The sequence below is a fragment of the Natrix helvetica genome (assembly GCF_964273705.1).
Source record: "Natrix helvetica genome assembly, chromosome: 2".
Taxonomy (NCBI): domain Eukaryota; kingdom Metazoa; phylum Chordata; class Lepidosauria; order Squamata; family Natricidae; genus Natrix; species Natrix helvetica.
In genome coordinates this window covers 292,946,932-292,967,057 of record NC_138552.1, presented here as the reverse complement: position 1 = coordinate 292,967,057, position 20,126 = coordinate 292,946,932, and the positions used below count along the sequence as shown (strand labels likewise).

General features: G+C 43.6%; 1 protein-coding gene across 1 annotated transcript in view; it reads left to right on the top strand.

Annotated features, from left to right (window-relative positions):
* Positions 1–20,126, top strand: part of BCAS3 (BCAS3 microtubule associated cell migration factor) — a 630,880-nt gene that overhangs the window by 29,755 nt on the left and 580,999 nt on the right. The window contains exon 6 of the mRNA XM_081943945.1: positions 12,271–12,352. Within this exon, the coding sequence (XP_081800071.1) occupies positions 12,271–12,352 (82 nt within the window). The remainder of the gene's footprint in view (positions 1–12,270; positions 12,353–20,126) is intronic.

The following is a 20,126-nucleotide window of genomic DNA, read 5'->3' as shown; positions in this document are numbered from 1 at the left end:
CACAGGAGTCTTTTCCAGCACCAGAGTTCAAAGGCCTCCATTCTTTGGCGCTCAGCCTTCCTCGTGGTCCAACCTTCACAGCCACCCATTGCAACTGGGAAAACCACAGCCTTGACTATGCACACTTTGATTGGCAGGGGGATATCTCTGCTTTTTAGGATGCTGTCTAGCTTTGCCATAGCTTTCTTTCCCAGGAGTTGGCTTGAAACTCAGCATTAAGAAAACTAAGATCATGGCATCCGGCTCTCTCAATTCCTGGCAAATAGATGGGAAAGAAATGGAGGTAGTGACAGATTTTATTTTCCTGGGCTCCAAGATCACCGCAGATGGGGACTGCAGCCAACAAGGTATGCTATGGACCCCTAAAAGATTCTGACTTGATGGGGTCCAGGTAGAGAACCTTCTTTGTCATTGTCCATGATCTCTGCTCTACTCTCCCCCCCCCACACACACACAGAGGTGAGAATAGATCATAGAATAATAGAATTGGAATGGGCCTTGGAGGTCTTCTAGTCCAACCCTCTGCTCGAGCAGGAAATTCTATGTACCATTTCAAATAAATGATTGTCCATTCTCCAGCGATGGAGCACCCACGACTTCCAAAGGCAAGATGTTCCATTGGTTGATTGCCCTCACCATTAGGAAATTTCTCCTTGGTTGTAGGTTGCTTCTCTCCTTGGTTAGTTTGCGCATTCATTGTTTCTTGTCTTGCCTTTTTGGTGCTTTGGAAAACAGTTTGACCCTCTTGTCTTTATAGGAGCCCCTAAATATTGGAAGACTGCTATCCTGTCTCCCCTAGTCCTTCTTTTCATTACACTAGACATACCCAGTTCCTGCAACCGTTCTTCATATGTTTTGGCCTCCAATCCCCTAATCCTCTTTGTTGCTCTTCTCTGCACTCTTTCTAGAGTCTCAACATCTTTTTTTTTTAATATTGTGGTGACCAGAACTGGATGCAGTATTCCAAGTGTGGTCTTACTAAGGCTTTGTAAAGTTGGTACTAGAACTTCCCCTGATCTTGATTCTATTCCTCTGTTAATGCAGCCTAGGATTGCATTGGCTTTTTTTTTTGGTCTCAAAGAGGCAAACTGGACTTTCTGGTTTTTGTTTGAAGACGTTTCACTTCTCATCCAAGAAGCTTCTTCAGCTCTGACCGGATGGTGAGGAATGGAAGGATTTATATTCCTTGCAGACAGCTGGTCATTTGCATCCTTTTAGAGAGTCGCTGAGGCCACTTGGAATCACAAAGATGCTTTTTTTCCCAAGAGGCTTTTTGGTTGTTCTTTGAAGGTGTTTCACTTTTCCTCCAAGAAGTTTCTTCAGCTCTGACTGGATGGTGGGGGAGTGGAAGCATTTATCCTCCTTGCAGACAGCTGGTCATTTGCATCCTTTTAGAGAGTCTCTGAGGCCACCTGGAGGTTTATCTCTGTCCTCAAGGTGACCTGAGTGCTGCAAATGGGTGTGGAGCCTTCTTGGAACCACTGAAGGGACTGTGTTGTAAACTGGAGATAGTGGGTGTCGTATGCCTCCCCCTCTGTCTAGAGTCCCCCTCCTCTCTGAAGGAGATGGACGGTTCCAAAATGAGTTAAATAAATAAGAGTTGCCTTGATTTTTACTTGCCTGGGGTTGACTTGGACCCTCCAGCAAATGTGGATCTCTCGAGAAACATGTTTTCCCGTTGCATTTAATCGCAACGCGGTTTCCTCGCGTGCAGGAGCTGCACTTTGGTGATCTGTCTGAAGTCTTAACAGCAGGCCTGCTCTTTTTATTAATAACTTGACATCCCTGTCACTTTTCAGAAGGAGGACATGTGCCTCACACATCAGCTCTGCCAGCACCCCACCCAGTTGCGGTAGAAATATCAAACAACTGGCAATTTACTGCTCTTGATGATGCTCCACTTTTGATTTTGTTATTGCTCTCATGATTGGCTGCAAAGTTTTTCTTTTTCTTTTTTTCTTTTTGGTTAATCCTTTCCATTTCTCTGCGCGCACCCCCCCCTCCCTCCCTCCCCATGTGAAAGCTATTTTCCATGGTTGGAAAATATTTGTTTGCACAGTAAGAGAAAGAGTATTCCTTTTGTTTTTGTTTGTGATGGATTCAAACTGGTACAGTCCCAGACAACAAAGCCTGTCATCGGGAATTAAGGCGAGGATTCGAATTTATCCTTGAAGTCTTTTCCTCTGCCGTCCTCTAAAAAGTCTGGTTCCAGATGTCAAGGAGACAAAAGGCACCTTTTCAGTTTTGTACGTTTCCCCCCCCTCCTTTGCGCATTTGGGATGGGGCTCTCGCGCTGCGGGTGAGGCTGGGCTACAGGTGTACTTAACGCTCCTGAAGACGCTGACCTCCAGCAGTTCACGTCTCGCAAAAGATGCCTAGCCAGTAGTCTTGATTCTCCGTTAATCCTTTTAAGATCAAACCATAAATGAGGCCAAAATTTCCATTGCTAAGCAAGAGAGTTGTTAAGGGAATTTTGCCTCATTTTACAACCTTTCTTATCACCGTCACCGAGTGAAACTTTGCAATTGTTAAGTTAGCAACATGGTTGTGAAGCGAATCTAGTTTCCCCGTTAACTTTCTTGTCAGAAAGTCGCAAACGGTAATCCCACAACCGCAGACACTGCAACCGTCGTAAATATCAGTCACTTGCCAAAGTGTCTGAATCTAGGGTCCTAAGTCACTTTTTTCAACGCTGTTGTAACTTCGAAAGCCCACAAAGTGCCGTTGGCTTTTTGGAAGGAGAAAATTTGGACCCAGGATTTTGACCTAGGAACAAGGGCTGCCTAGGTGGGATTAGTCCAAAGTAGGATCCTTGGACAGGTTTTCCACAGGTGTTTTCTTTCTTTGCTTCTTTTAACCTCCTAAACTTCCGTTACTTTCTTCCCCTTCACCCCAAGTTCCTACAGAAGAGTTCGCCCCTTTGGAGAGAGATCAAAAGTTGTTAGGCTTGGTGGTGTGGTGTCAATTTGCTTTTCCTCCTTCCTGTTTGGAATACATATGAAATGCCCACTGAAGGTCACAGTTTCAGCCCACGTTATCTATATTGGTTAATATCCATTCAAGGGTGGCTGATCAGATTCTGGCCAAGAGTCAAAGTGGTTAGCAACACATATCAGGAATTTCCCGGAAGGACTCCACTTGGTCTTCCAACACTTGTTGGGCGACTTAAAGGCCCCCGTCGTTCTTCTTCAGAGCTATCCTGGCACTCCTTGACTTACAACCACAATTGGTAGCAGAATTTCTGTTCCTAAGCAAGGCAGTTATAAAGTTACAATACAATACAATACAATACAATAGCAGAGTTGGAAGGGACCTTGGAGGTCTTCTAGTCCAACCCCCTGCCTAGGCAGGAAACCCTATACCGTTTCAGACAAATGGCTATCCAACATCTTCTTAAAGACTTCCAGTGTTGGGGCATTCACAACTTCTGGAGGCAAGCTGTTCCACTGATTAATGGTTCTAACTCCTTAGTTCTCTTTAGTTCTAGGTTGCTTCTCTCCTTGATTAGTTTCCACCCATGGCTTCTTGTTCTACCCTCAGGTGCCTTGGAGAATAGTTTGACTCCCTCTTCTTTGTGGCAACCCCTGAGATATTGGAAGACTGCTATCCTGTCTCCCCTAGTCCTTCTTTCTCTTAAACTAGACATCCCCAGTTCCTGCAACCGTTCTTCATATGTTTTAGTCTCCAGTCCCCTCATCCTCTTTGTTGCTCTTCTGTGCACTCTTTCTAGAGTCTCCACATCTTTTCTACATCGTGGTGACCAGAACTGAATGCAGTATTCCAAGTGTGGCCTTCCCAAGGCCTTATACAGTGGTATTAACCCTTCAGGTGATCTTGATTCTCTCCCTCTGTTGATGCAGCCTAGAACTGTGTTGGCTTTTTGGGCAGCTGCTGCACACTGCTGGCTCATATTTAAATGATTGTCCACTAGGACTCCAAGATCCCTCTCACAGTTACTACTGTTGAGCAAGGTACCACCTATACTGTACCTGTGCATTTCGTTTTTCTTGCCTAAATGTAGAACCTTACTTAAGTTAATAGTTGCCCATTTTACAACATTTTGTCATGACCCTGTCAGAGCCTGAGTCGGTGGAGGAGGATGAGCGGAGGCCGACGGAGGTCGAGGGGGTGGCCATCAGAGAAATGCAGGGAGGAATAGGACCAGGCAGCCCCGGGTCCCTCAGACTTGGGAGGGCTTGCCAGCAGGGACAAACAGGGGCAGGATGACCGAGAGAGGGCAGGCAGTGGAGATGAGAAGCGTCGGAGCTCAGGTGATGAGCAAGGAATGTCCCTCCTGATCCCCGAGCACAGAGAGTTTTCTTGCCACGGTTGTTAAGTGAATCATTGCAGTTGTTATGTTAGTCACCCGGTTGTTAAGTGAACTGACTTTTCTGTTGACGTTGCTCATCAGAAGGTCGCCAAAGGGGACCCCGGGGCGCTGCAACTGTCATAAGTCTCTGAATTTTGATCGTGTGACCCTGGGGATGCTGCAACGGTCATAAGTGTGAAAAACAGACCCTGGAAACTACAGACCAAACAGCCTAACATTAATACCTGGGAAGATACTGGGAAAAATAATTTTAAAAAAAACCAGATCTGTGAACATCTAGAAACAAATACAGTTACAACTGGCATCCAGCACAGGTTTGTTAAAAACAGATCATTGCCAGACCAAATCTCATTTCGTTCTTTGACAAAGTGACTCAATTAGTAGACGAGCGAAACGCTGTGGGCATAGTACACTTAGACGTCAGCAAGGCATTTGACAAAGAAGAACGCAGCCTACCTCTTGATGGACTAGAGAAATGTGGAACTGTTTTGCAGGACTGGGATGCCACTTAACAACCGTGGTCACAAGCCACTTTTTTTCAGCGCCGCTGTAACTTTGAACGGTCACTAAACGAAGCGTTGCCAGTGGGGGAGTACCTGCGCTGCTGCTGTTTGTCCTTCCATTTATTTTAAGCTCAGGGTTCTTTGCACGGCCTTCAAAAGGGATAGAATCAAGATCACGTGGAGTGTTAATACCACTTTATAAGGCCTTGGTAAGGCCACACTTGGAATAATGCATTCAGTTCTGGTCGCCACCATGTAAAAAAGATGTGGAGACTCTAGAAAGAGTGCAGAGAAGAGCAACAAAGAGGATTAGGGGACTGGAGACTAAAACATATGAAGAACGGTTGCAGGAACTGGGTATGTTTAGCTTAAGAGAAAGAAGGACCAGGGGAGACATGATGGCAGTCTTCCAATATCTCAGGGGTTGCCACAAAGAAGAGGGAGTCAAGCTATTTTCCAAGGCACCTGAGGGCAGGACAAGAAGCAATGGGTGGAAACTAATCAAGGAGAGAAGCAACTTAGAACTGAGGAGAAACTTCCTGACAGTGAGAACAATTAATCAGTGGAACAGAAGTTGCCTCCAGAAGTTGTGAATGCTCCAACACTGGAAGTCTTTAAGAAGATGCTGGATAGCCATTTGTCTGAAACGGTATAGGGTTTCCTGCCTAGGCAGGGGGTTGGACTAGAAGACCTCCAAGGTCCCTTCCAACTCTGCTATTGCATTGCATTGTAAAATGTTGGGGGATTGCCGAGACGCTGCAAACCTTCGCCCCTTCTTCCAGTTGCTTACGTTTCTTGGACTGAATTACAGCTTTCATCTGCTCTGTTCTAGTCATGGGATCCATCCTCCTTCCCCCCCCCCCAACCGTCAATTATGTCAATGAAATCATATTTGCTTCCCTGGATGAAAAGTAGACGCTCACCTTATTTATTTTCTATACCCTGAGTCTCAGTCGTTCAGACAATGCAGAGCGTGACCTCGGTGGTGAGCCGGTGTTTGTCCTGATCCTTTATGGAGCGAGGCTTAATAGCTTCTGCTAAAGCAACATTCCATAAACTTGGCGGATCATAACTGCAGGGTTCCTGTCACCACGGTAGAATGTTTTTGTTTTCCTTTGACCCCTTTATAGGCTTTCGGGAGAGGCTGAGTACACAGTTGACTTAGAGGGAAAAGCACCCAGGCGCTCCTCCCCGACAAACTCGTATGGTCTTTCCTTGGAAAGTGGGTGACTTAATACACTTTCGACAGTACATAATCTCTCAGTCACCCCTAACGGGCAACCTGAAGCTCCCGAGAGGCGCCTCTTGCAGTCAGGAACTCTTTTTGGAGCATTTCAAACAGTGCTGGATGCAGGAGAAAGGACAGGCAGAGCCTGGGGTGGAGACAAGAGAGGAATCGGCCTAGAATCGTTACCTCCCCACAAGTGGTTTAAATCCAATCCTCCTTGAATTCCGTTAACTCTTATCTAGCACCAATTTAGTGTTGACCGTTAGTAGATTCTTGTGTGTAGCCATGAGCAATAAATCAGTTTCACTGGAACTTAATGTGTGGGCCTGATTCTTTGTGCCTGACATTTCAATCCCTTTGAACACATCCTTCCTTCCTTCCTTCCTTCCTTCCTTCCTTCCTTCCTTCCTTCCTTCCTTCCTTCCTTCCTTCCTTCCTTCCTTCCTTCTACTTCTTCCCCTCTCTTCCTTCCTTTCCCTTCCTCCTTCCTTCCTTCTACTCCTTCCCTCCCTTCCAAGTTGCCTTCGGAAGTTGTGGGAGCTTCATCACTGGAGGCTTTTGAGAAGAGACTGGACAGCCATCTGTCAAAAATGGTGTAGGGACTCCTGCTTGGGCAGGGAGGTTGGACTAGATGACCTCCAAGGTCCCTTCCAACTCTGTTAATCTGTAATCCATTCCTTCCTTTCTTGCTTCCTTCCGCCCTTCCTTCGCAAGGTCTGATTCTTTGACAAGTTCCTGTTAGCTCTCCGTGTTCATATGTTCAGCATTGGGGGTTTTTCTTTTTGGAAATTGTAATATAATTTTAGTGGCCTGTTGTTTTACTTTGTACACATTTATGCCGAATTCCCGAGTTCTATTCAATCGCATGTAGAACGGTAAATAATGACACCCATTTATCAAAACTCACACATATTATAATTTATTATGTTATTTAATTCATTGGATAAATCCCATGTTTTTCTATCAGTTCTGACGGTTCTATGGAAAGTTCCAAAGACTGAAAGTTGTTTGTTTGAAAGTTTGGAAATAGTTATTCCAAGAAAGATTCCTCCTTTGTGCGTCTAAAGGCATCATTTTTTTTGTACAAAATCTGAGATGAAAATTGATGTAAACGGATCATTCAAAAATTCCATTGTGTTTACGAGGAAAGTTCAAATGTAGTAAAAATGACTGCTTCAAGAATATATTAATATACTAAATTAGAAATATTCCTCTGTTAACAATTTTAACATTTTCTAGCAGTTTGATATGATATTAAGAATTTTTAATTGAAAGAATATTGTTAGATTTTCTTTATCCAATCTGTAGTTATCTGATTGGAGTGTTAGTATTTTTTATTTCTGTCTTTATCATTCGTAATATATTTGGATTTTGCTTCATTATGGAATTACAGATAAAATAACAAAAGACAGTATAAAGCAATGTTCAAATAATGAATGGATTTTGCTTATATTTTTAGTACAGTTCTGTTATATTTCCTGCTTTAAACATTTGGAAGATGTTTTAACAGAAGTATAATTTTGACCCTCATGGCTTATATCAAGATCCTTTACAAGACATTCCTACTTTAGGATGATCCTGCAGAAACATTTATTTATGTTACTTTTATGATGGTTTATTGGGCAAGTTAAGTGGCTTGCAAACACAATAAAACTTATAACATACAGCTCAGTCCAATTAATAAAATCATACACAATCAGTCCATAAAATAAAGGACAAATGATTGCAAGTAGTTTTGATCATAAAACTGGCGAGCATATTTTTTTTCCCAATTTGGAAGTTTTGTAAGATTTATTCCAGATCAGTTTATTTCCGATCAATTTTTCAAGGCATTGGGAGGAGAAATTTGGATTGCTAAAGATTGCAGAATGATAATATATTAAACTAAAACTTCACTAGATCATCCATGTCATGTTTATCCCAAAGATGATTTTTCAAAAAGCAGCTGGACTTTTTTTGTTTTTTTTCCTTGAAGATGTTTCACTTCTCATCTGAGAAGCTTCTTCGGTTCTGAAGAAGCAAAGAACTGAAGAAGCTTCTTGGATAAGAAGTGAAACATTTTCAAGGAAAACAAACAAAGAAAGCCCAGTTGCCTTTTAAAAACCACCTTTGAGTTGATTTGGCAATGTAGCCTGGATGTATTAAGAGCATCTAAAACACCCAAATTATTACCACTATTGGATTACGCTTCGATCATTACGCAGCTTTAAATAAAATAATAAACTAAAAGTTAGAGTTACATGATTATTTGCATGAACTCTAGAACAGGTAATGAGAGTGTAAGGACATGAATGTGCTTCTGAATTATCCCAAAGGTGCTTTTTGTTGTGGCCTGCCAATGGCCAGCAGAGCTGGCAGCAGAGTTAGTGAGGAGGTTGGGGAGAACATGGGCCAGTCCTGGAGTCTGGGGAAGGCTCGGAGGAGGGCTCTGCGTCGGAGGCAGAGAGGGGGCCAAGGCCATCTGGTAGTTATTTGCTGCCTCCTGAGCCTCCAAAGTCAGACATCAGCGAGGCAGAACAACAACGGGAGTCTGTTCCTAGTGGGTGCATGCGCAGAGCTGCCAGAAGGCAAGAACAATTAAGAAAACAGGGTCGACTTGGGAGTAAGGCTTGGAGATGATTGGCCCCTCTAATAAGACATAACGGGAGGTGAGCTTTTGCAGGAAGAAATTAGTTCATCTGGTCGGTTCAAGCTTTGAAAAGTTCTGTTTGGCTCTGTGCTAAGTTGGGCCTTGCTCTGCATTTGGAAGTTAGGTCTCTGGCAGCCTTCCAAGGGAGATAAGGTGGGTGTTTATCAACATTCCCCTGAAAGACTGTGGCAACTCGAGCAGACATCTGTTGGAATCTTCACAGACTGTTTGTGAAGCCTTGTGGACTGTTAATGACCATAATTCACAGCCGTTTAAATAAAATAGGGTTTTGGGGAGTAAGATTGTGATTCATGCTTTCTCAGGAAACCTAGGTCAGAACACTTTTTTTCAAGAAGCAACTGGACCTTCTTGTTTTTCTTTGAAGAAGTTTAGCTTCGCATCCAAGAAGCTTCTTCAGCTGAGCTGAGCTGAGCTGAGCTGAAGAAGCTTCTTGGATGAGAAGCGAAAGGTCTTCAAAGAAGAAAGTGAAGTACCCCAAGGCTCTGTTTTAGGCCCAGTACTCTTCAACATCTTCATCAATGATTTAGATGAGGGAATAAATGGGGAACTCATCAAATTTGCAGATGACACCAAGTTGGCAGGAATGGCCAACACTCCAGAAGATAGGCTTAAGATACAGAAGGATCTTGACAAACTTGAACATTGGGCACTATCTAATAAAATGAAATTCAATGGTGAAAAGAGTAAGGTTCTACATTTAGGCAACAAAAACGGAATGCACAGGTACAGTATAGGTGGCACCTTGCTCAACAGTAGTAACCGTGAGAGGGATCTTGGAGTCCTAGTGGACAACCATTTAAATAGGAGCCAGCCGTGTGCAGCAGCTGCCAAAAAAGCCAACACAGTTCTAGGCTGCATCAACAGAGGGATAGAATCAAGATCACATGAAGGGTTAATACCACTTTATAAGGCCTTGGTAAGGCCACACTTGGAATACTGCATTCAGTTTTGGCCACCACGATGTAGAAAAGATATGGAGACTGTAGAAAGAGTGCAGAGAAGAGCAACAAAGAGGATTAGGCGACTGGAGACTAAAACATATGAAGAACGGTTGCAGGAACTGGGTATGTCTAGTTTAATGAAAAGGACTAGGGGAGACAGGATAGCAGTCTTCCAATATCTCAGGGGTTGCCACAAAGAAGAGGGAGTCAAACTATTCTCCAAGGCACCTGAGGGTAGAACAAGAAGCAATGGGTGGAAACTAATCAAGGAGAGAAGCAACTTAGAACTGAGGAGAAATTTCCTGATAGTTAGAACAATTAATCAGTGGAACAGAATTTGCCTCCAGAAGTTGTGAATGCCCCAACACTGGAAGTCTTTAAGAAGATGTTGGATAGCCATTTGTCTGAAACTGTATAGGGTTTCCTGCCTAGGCAGGGGGTTGGACTAGAAGACCTCCAAGGCCCCTTCCAACTCTGCTATTGTATTGTATTGTATTGTAAGAACAAGAAAGCCTTGTTTCCTTTTGAAAAAGCACCTTTGAGACAACCATGACCTGGATGACTGAGAATCTCCGTAGACATTTAGCTGTGCTTCTGAATTATTTTAAGGTAATCCTCAGCTTACAACCATTCTTTTAGCGACCCTTTTGAAGTTACAACAGCACTCAAGAAGTGACTTATGACTGGTCCTCCTATTTACGACCGTCACAGCATCCTCATGCCCATGTGATCAATATTTGGGTGCTTAGCAAGCAGCTTTACCCCTGTTTACAAGTGTCCCGTGGACTGCCATTGGCAAACCTTCCCAGCCAGCTTCGGGCAAGCGAAGTCAATGGAGGAAGCTGGTTTTACTTAAGAACGGTGGCACAAAAAGAGGTCCCAAAAATTCAACTCAATTTGCAACCGCCTTGCTTAGCAGTGGAAACTCTGGTCCCAACCATGGCCATAAGTCGAGGACTACCCCTATCAAAAATTTGTTACTCACTTTATGAGGAACGAAGGGAGTTTAATCAAGAATGAAGGTAGCAGAGCCGATCACTGTTCAATGTTGGGAAAAATTGATCTACTCCACTTTTATGAACCTGAATTGCACATCATGTTTATGAGAAGCCCCTTCTAAGCAGGAGAAGAGATTCATTTCATTGAATCACAATTCCACACAGGCTAAAATCAGAATTCTCTCACATAAGGAAATTAAAAAAATACAATACAATACAATACAATAGTAGAGTTGGAAGGGACCTTGGAGGTCTTCTAGTCCAACCCCCTGCCTAGGCAAGAAACCCTATACCGTTTCAGACAGATGGCTATCCAACATCTTCTTAAAGACTTCCAGTGTTGGGGCATTCACAACTTCTGGAGGCAACTTCTGTTCCACTGATTAATTGTTCTAACTGTCAGGAAGTTTCTCCTCAGTTCTAAGTTGCTTCTCTCCTTGATTAGTTTCCACCCATTGCTTCTTGTTCTACCCTCAGGTGCCTTGGAGAATAGTTTGACTCCCTCTTCTTTGTGGCAACCCCTGAGATATTGGAAGACTGCTATCATGTCTCCCCTAGTCCTTCTTTCTCTTAAGCTAGACATACCTAGTTCCTGCAACCGTTCTTCATGTGTTTTAGTCTCCAGTCCCCTAATTATCTTCGTTGCTCTTCTCTGCACTCTTTCTAGAGTCTGTACTGGATCAGTACAGACTCTAGAAAGAGTGGATCAAATGTACTGGATCAGCCCCAAGGCCCTTCTTATCCAATATCCTGTACACCATAGTCACCGAAAAGATTTTGGAATGTCCACAAGCAGGTGGTCATTTAAAAAAGAATTTATTGTATTACTTTTTATATCTCCCTTTTCCCCTCCAAAGACATTTTACATGGAGTTTCAACTTTTGTGCTAGGTGGTTAGCCATGTCAAAGAGAAGAAAACTGAGAGAAGAGCAACTAAGATGATTAAAGGCCTGGAGACGAAACCGTATGAAGAAGGGTTACAGGATTTGGGTTTGGCTACTCTAGAGAAAAGAAGGACTAGGGTGGGACATCATAGCAGTCTTCCAGTATTAGAGGGGCTCCCACAAAGAAGAGGGGGTCAACTTATTTACCAAAGTATCAGAAGGCAAGGCAATAAGCAATGGATGGAAACTAATCAAGGGGAGAAGCAACCTAGAATTAAGGAGAAATTTCCTAACAGGGAGAACAATTAGGTAGTGGCACAGTTTGCCTTCAGAGGTTGTAGCAGCTTCATCCCTGGAAGTTTTTAAGGAAAGGCTGGACGGCCATCTATCTAAAATGGTATAGGGTCTCCTGCTTGAGCAGGGAGTTGGACTAGAAGATCTCCAAGGTCCCTTCCAATTATTTTCTGATTGATTGATCCTTGTAAATAATGTCTGGATGCTGAAACAAAGGTTTTGGACATCCATCTTCCTACAGTAGTAGCTAAAAGAGCTTTGGATCAGACCAATATTAGAAACATTTTCTTTTCTTTGTACAGATCTGTTCACTGTCAATGCAAGAATTTCTGTTCATTCTGAATAAGTGGTTTTAAAAGCCTGCAACTAATTAAAATGCCTTTTTCACAAACGTGAGTAAAAGCATTGTCTTATCTAAGGCCTGTATCTCTTTGTTGAGCAGATTAGCGGAGAAGCTCAAGAACTTTACTCAATCCGACATGGTCCTGTCCGAACAGCCCGGGTTCTGCCATCCCCACAGATCTGTAAGTACAGAAGCTTGTATATCCATCTTTCTTTTCCTTCCTTCCTTCCTTCCTTCCTTCCTTCCTTCCTTCCTTCCATTCCTCCCTTCCATTCCTCTTTCTTTCTTTCTTTCTTTCTTTCTTTCTTTCTTTCTTTCTTTCTTTCTTTCTTTCTTTCTTTCTTTCTTTCTTTCTTTCTTTCTTTCTTTCTTTCTTTCTTTCTTTCTTTCTTTCTTTCTTTCTTTCTTTCTTTCTTTCTCCAAGAAGGAACTGGATTGTTCATGCAATTATAAATTAGTTTGAGAGCAAGGCTCTTCTTCTCAATTTCATAGGGAGACTTAATCCTCTGAACAAAATAAAATGCATTACCATTTATGCCTCTTTCTTCCCAATTCACTTGTAGAATCTTGGTGAACAGGGTATTTCTCTGAACAAAGTTTGAAGGGGGGGGGGGAAGATGGTGGGAGCTGCTGTTGGTTGCACCTGTACTCTCTTTTGTGGTATGAAAGTTGTTGGTTTTTCCTCCACCATCAGCCTCGCTCCAAACAAACAACATTTCAACCAGCAATACATTATATAAGCAAGCAAGGAAGCAGTATCCTGGTTAGGATGTAGAAGTACGTGGTCAAATATCACACCATAATATGGTACAATTTGATCACCAGGCAAGTTCTATAAGGTCAGGGTGGACTCCAATTTGAGCGTAGGCCAGCGTTCCCAATTATATCTTAAAAAGTGTCATGCCAAAACAGGATACAAGGATGGAGGGTTATGGGCACCATGCGAAGATTAACTCAGTCTTGTCTTTTAAAAGTCCCTTGGATTATTTGGAAGAATATACAGGTAAGTGACCGTTCAATGTTACAACAGCCCTGAAAGAAGTGACTTACGACTGTTTCCCCACAGTTATGACCTTTGTAGCAGCCCCTGGATCAAAATTCAGATGCTTGGCAACTGGTTCATACCTACGACCATGGCTGTGTCCCAAGATCACACGATCCCCTTTTGCGAACTTCTGACAAGCAAAGCCAGTGCGGAGGGCCAGATTCACTCAACAGCGCTGTTACTAACTTACCAACTGCAGGGATTCCCTTAACAGCTGTGGCAAGAAAGGTCGTAAAATGGGGCAAAACTCACTTAACAAATGTCTCACTTAACAGCAACAAAAATTTTGGGCTCAATTATGGGCGAGGACTATCTGTAGTGTTGAGAGCATAATCATTGTTTAGTCCTAGAGTTTGCAGTGCTTAGTGTGTGTGTGTGTGTGTGTGTTTGTGTGTGTGTTTGTGAGAGAGAGAGGGAGAGGGAGAGATAGGGAGGGAAGGCGGGGGGGGAGAGATCAATGTTATGCATCATGAAGATGGGTTTCTAGGAATTGATGCGCACCACTGAGCATAGTCTTGGTGAATGAAAGTGTTAGGAATGTAAGCTAACAGTTGGGTTAGCAATATATAAACCATGATGGTAGTACTGTTTCTTTAAGTACTGCTGTAAAATGTGATTGGTTGCTGTTACCTCAAGCAGCCGTAAGAGGGAGCCAGGATGACTGTTAGCTCTCTGTTAGATGCTGATCGGATACTGCTTGTTAGATGTATCGTGAGTTACTGTGAGTTTTGCTACTGTTAGCGACTTTGTGTGCTGACCTGATTATATGATACTGGACTGTGTTCGATGGATAACTGACTGAACCGTGTGTAAATTGAACTCCAAATACCTCTATTTTCCACAAAAGTAAAAGCCTATTTACACTGCAGTGTCTCTGTATGCTGGTTTGTGTGTTCTCCAACACAACTCTCATTACGCTTCTCTGCACACACGCTCTCCTAACGGGGAGCTTACCTAACAGAAAGCTTCCACAAAATTTATTTAGTGAGTTAGAGAAAGTACAGCTTTTGCTTCCCTGATGTCCTGCCTCTTCAGCTGAATGGCAAAATGCGCTCTCCAGCGAGCGAGGCGTTGCAGAGTTCATCTGAACTTGGCTAACAGAGACCGTCCGGGTAGTAGCCCTTCCAAACAGCGGCGTGAACGGAAACCTCGCTTGCGATTCTGAATTTAATTCCGGGCTATGCAGAATTTTGCGTTGCTCTGCGAGTGCCTTTAAAAAAAGAAAAAGAAAAAAAAAAGGAGGCAGCAGCCTGAAGGGCTGACTTCGCATGTTTCTGTGTTAAATAAAGGAATAATAATTATTTAGGTTGATCTGTAAAGGAAGGCAGATGTTCGAAACGCCTGCATGCGGTCAAGCATCTTGGGTGGCTGTGTGGTTTTCCATCCTCTTAATACAAAAGTAATTCTTCAGCAGATGTATTACACAAACTCCGCTTGGTAGGTCAGTAGCTTTTAGCAGCCGGAGACGGAGCTAGGCGGATCTTGGCTTATGAAACGCTACCATTTCAGTGATGGATTTCTGGTTAGATTGGGTTAAAATGAAAGCTGTCCTGTGCAGGCCTTCAAAAGAAATTATAGGGCCTAATTTTCATGATTCAAACCGTTTTCAGCTATATATTAAAGTGGGTGAAAGTCCTAATGAAATCCACGTTCAGCACTGACTCCCCCCCACCCCCACCTCCCCCGGCCTTCTTTACGGTTTAACATTTTTTAAATTTATTGCTAAATATATAATCGGCTGTACCCATTAGAATGTTTTGCTTTTCTGCTTACTGACTTTAGGGCTGAATATGGAAACTTTTTGTTAACGCTGAAAAATTTATGGACTCGGGCAAAAGTGGTTCTCTGCTTAAAAAGGGATATAACAGCCCTTTATGCCAGCGAAAAGTGGGGGGAGGGCTTGTTTCGCCACTGGATTTGGAAGGAAGCCATTTGGTTTTGTTTGGTAATAGATTTAGCACAAAGGCAAGCAATGCATCACACGAAGTGTAATTTAGTGCAGGAAGACATGGCCATTGTCCGTTGCGTTTCAGCTGCATTCAATTTTCTCTCTTAGAGGAGCCAGTGTTGATGTGAAGATCAACTCTGGCTCCTGTGTGGTGTGTGGTGGTTGAGAACCAGTGCTTTCCTTTATTATGTACAGGTAGCCCTCGACCTGTGACCACAGTTGAGCCCGACGTCTGTGTTGCTAAGCGAGTCGTTGAGTTGAGTTTGCGATCTTTCTTGCCACAGTTGTTAAGTGAATCACTGCCGTTGTTAAGTTAGGAACACGGTTGTTAAGTGAATCTGGCTTCCCCTTGGACTTTGCCTGTCAGGAGGTCACCAAGGATACTGCAACCGCCATAAATATGAGCCAGTTGCCAAGTGGCCGAAGGTCACAAAAAAGTTATCACATGACCCTGAGACATTGCAACCGCCATAAATACCTGCCAGTTGCCAAACAGCTGAATTTTGGTCATGTGAACACGGGGATGCTGCAGCGGTCGTTAAGTGTCAACAATGGTCATTTCGCTTTTTCAGTGCTGTTGTAACGTCAAGTGATCACTAAACAAATGGTTATAAATTGAGGACTAGCTATATTATAAGATCCTTAATCTAAAAATACTAAAGTTTATGTTGTCTAAATAGGGAGTGATGCAATTTACAAAGTAGCCAACTGGCCTTATATAGTTGAAAAAAAGGGGGGCAATGTATTCAGTGTATGTATTCAGTGTATTATTATTTCCCCATCTCCAATATGACTAACATTTCTGCACTTCCTTAATTTATCCTTTATCTGTTTGATTGTCAGCGTTCCAAATATCATCCAGAATTAAATCGGAGATCAAGGCAGAGCTTTTCTCAAAGTTCCAATTTATTAAGAGAGACCTGTTGGTACATCTGTGGGAAACCCGAATCTGAAAGCTTCCTGGGTTTCCCACCCAGTTGAAAGTTCATCCTCTTGCCCCACACCCACTCTGTCCAACTCTGCTGGCCATCTGCAGGCCACAATACTTCCAGGGATCAGAAAAAAATATTTCTCATTTCTGGTAATTCTTGTGACTGAACAATCTAAGCTGGCAAGAAAGGCCTGACTCTGAAAAAAATAGCATCCTGAATTAGCTTGATTTTTTTTCTATTTAATGGGTGAAATGTCATCCAGAAAAAAAGCTCACCAACTGTGGTTAAAACTGATCTGAAATCCAGAGCAGCTAATCAATACAAAGTTTGATACGATTCAATTCATAAGCAGATAAAAGAACCTAAACCAGTGCATAAACAAGATCAATCTCAGGCCTCCAGTCATATTCCTTTTAGGATCTTTGGCCTGCCACACGCTCTCTTATTTTATTATGCTGTTTCATTAGTTGGGAATTGGGAAGGGGAATAGTAAGGAGTAGAATGTTGTTGTCAAAATAAAACATTCCTTTCTAGAAGCCCAAGGTCATTCTTTGTCTCCTCACCTCTGCACCTGACCGGAACTAGATGGGTGGAAATGCCAGCGTGGCAATGGAAGATTGGACCATGTGATGGACTTGTGGGTGTGGGGCAAGAGGATGAACTTTCAACTGGGTGGGAAACCCAGGAAGCTTTCAGATTCGGGTTTCCCACAGATGTACCAACAGGTCTCTCTTAATAAATTGGAATTTTGAGGAAAGCTCTGCCTTGATCTCTGATTTAATTCTGGATGATATTTGGAACGCTGACAATCAAACAGATAAAGGATGAATTAAGGAAGTGTTAGAAATGTTAGTCATATTGGAGATGGGGGAGGAACAGGGGCCAGTCCTGGGGGGTGAGGAAAACTCAGACGAGGGATCTGCGTCAGAGGAACAGCTGGAGCCTGTTCCCAGTGTGCGCATGCGCAGAGCTGCCAGAAGACAAGAACAACTAAGAAAGCAGGGTCCACGTGGGAGTAAAGACACACCTTGGAGGTGATTGGCCCCTCCCATAGGAAACAGAAGAGGAGCGAATGGGGAGGGGGCTTTTGCAGGAAACAATTTGTTCCTTCGGTCGTTTTCAAGAATGGAAAGTTCTGCTTGTGACTATAAGAGACTCTGTGCCAAGTTTTGCCTTGCCCTGCGTTTGGAAACTAGTTATTTGGCAGCTCTCCAAGCGAGATAAGGTTCGTGTGGATAAACATTCCTCGGAAAGACTGTTTGCTAAGCCTTGCGGACTGTGAATGAAAGGAATCCACAGTCGTGTCAATAAAAGGGATTTTGCCAGGACCAAAAGCCTCCCTCTTGCTTTTTAAGGAAGCCTGGGTCAGAACAGGAAAAGTTCTAAGAACATTTGTGGAGAAAAACAAAAGAAAGCAATGCAGAAATGAGGTTAGCTGATCATTTGACCAACCGTGGCGGAGTCCTACCCATGTACAGTATATGCCCACATTATCCACATCCCGACATGACCCAGGGCCAGGATACCTGTGGAGCCACCGTCATCCCGTTACATCGATCCATCCCACCCGGTTAGGAGGGAAGGCATGTTACACACCCCGACTGGTGTGGTGTAGGAAGACAACCTTCTCTGCTCTTGCCCACAGTTGCCTGTGGAACATTCTTCCCTCCCCCAGCGGTGAGGCAGGCCTCCCACTCTATTGGCCTTCCGTAAAGGTATGAAAACATGGCTCTGCGGCCTTGTTTGGGATATGCACAGAAGCATCAAACTGTGCAGTTGGTTACCTCCCTGAACCAGCCCTTCCCCTTGCCTTTAAATCTGTTTTTAACATTCCTTGCCTCTTTTAAATTTTACATACTACCCCCTACAGCAGGCGTGTCAAACTTCATTTCATTGAGGGATGCATCAGAGTTGTGTTTGGCCTTGGTGGGTCAGAGTAGCCGTGGCGGGGGTGGGCGTGGCTAGGGTGGGGGTGGCCAGCTCAAAGGGACTCAGGTTGGGGACGCCTGTGTTGGCCTGGGTGCTTTGCCCACGAAAATGGGCTCCCGAGCTCCGTTTTCGACTGCGATGGTCTCCCGCAACCCTCTTGTCAGCAGCTCTCCTGAGCTCTGTTTTCTAGGCCTTGAATTTGACACCCCTGTCCTATAGGAAGATGGATGGTTCTTAAATAAGATAGGTAGGTAGGTAGGTAGGTAGGTAGGTAGGTAGGTAGGTAGGTAGGTAGGTAGATAGATAGATGATAGATAGATAGATAGATAGATAGATAGATAGATAGATGATAGATAGATAGATAGATAGATAGAAGATAGATAGATAGATAGATAGATAGATGATAGATAGATAGATAGATAGATAGATAGATAGATGATAGATAGATGATAGATAGATAGATAGATAGATAGATAGATAGATAGATAGATAGATCGATAGATAGAAGATAGATAGATAGATAGATAGATAGATAGATAGATAGATAGATGATAGATAGATAGATAGATAGATAGATAGATGATAGATAGATAGATTGATAGATGATAGATAGATAGATAGATAGATAGATAGATAGATAGATAGATAGATGATAGATAGATAGATAGATAGATAGATGATAGATAGATAGATAGATAGATAGATAGATAGATAGATAGATAGATAGATGATAGATAGATAGAGCAATAGTTCTTAGACGCATATACTGCTTCACAGTGCTTTTACAGTCCTCTGTAAGCAGTTTTACAGAGCCAGCATATTTCCCTCAACGATCTGGATGATTTTACTGACCTTGGAAGGCTGGAAGGCTGAGTCAACCGATGGATGGATGGTTGGATGGAGAGAGAATGTAGACAGACAGACAGGCAAACAGACAGATGATAGAGAGAGAGAGAGATGGTAGAGAGCTAGAGAGAATAGATGACTCCATTGGTTCTGTTGGCGGAAGTCTCATTATGTTTCCAAAACGAAGTGAAAGGCTGTCACTCCGTAGAAGGATTTTTCCTGTGCAAGCAGGAGGCCTGATTTAATCCCTGCCCTCTCCCAGGGGGGGCTAAGATCCAATCTGAAACCTAGAAGGCTGCTTCTAGCTGGTCCGCTTGGGGCAGCATTGACTTGGACGGATGGAAATCCGACTTGTTCTGAAGCAGCTTCCCTTATTTGTCTTCTAAAACAGAGGGATCTTTTTTTCCCCTTCTCCCTGCGGGGGTAATCTCACAAAAGCTGCCAATTAGAGAAAGAAGAATAGAACATAGACAGATGTGCTGTTGCAATGTGTACCAGAAGTACAAATTACAATTATATCCTGCTTACTGCCCCACAGGAGGGTGGGGTGGGGGGGAAATCCAGCAGAAGTTGGTGAAAGATAATTTAGAAACTTGCCTGCGTGTTTTTCTTCATATTTACATAAGGGATTATGGACTGCTCCTTCAAAGCAAACTAGAAAGTTACTGATGGCCATTCAGGTTTCTATGGGGGGGGGGACGGGACCCGTCCCCTCTTGCCTTGCTACTCCTCTTCTGTGAAACTCTTAGGTTCGATGGCCTCAAAGTCTTGATCTAGTCTTAGACCCGTGATGGCGAACCTATGGCATGCATGCCAGAAGTGGCACGCAGAGCCATCTCTCTGGGCAACCAATCGTCACCCATTGCTCTTCTGGGCAGTGACGTGCACAGCTGGTCTTCTTGCACGGGGGAATAGCAGCTCCCTGACACGCATGTAAACTGGAAGAGCAGCTCCCTGCATGCATGTAAACTGGAAGAGCAGCTCCCTGACACGCATGTAAACTGGAAGAGCAGCTCCCTGGCACGCATGTGTGCGCCGGGAAGTTGAGCTTCCGGTTTTTAGTGCGCGTGCCCACGCCAGCCAGCTGGTCTTTATGCACACTTGCATGCCAGAAACCAGAAGACCAAGTGACCTATGCACACAGGAAAGCAGAAGCTCAGCTTCCCAGCATGTGCACGCTGGGGAGCTGCTCTTCCAGTTTCCAGTGCTCCCCGCACATGCGCGCTCCCGTTTCTGCACTCGGTGCCGAAAAGAG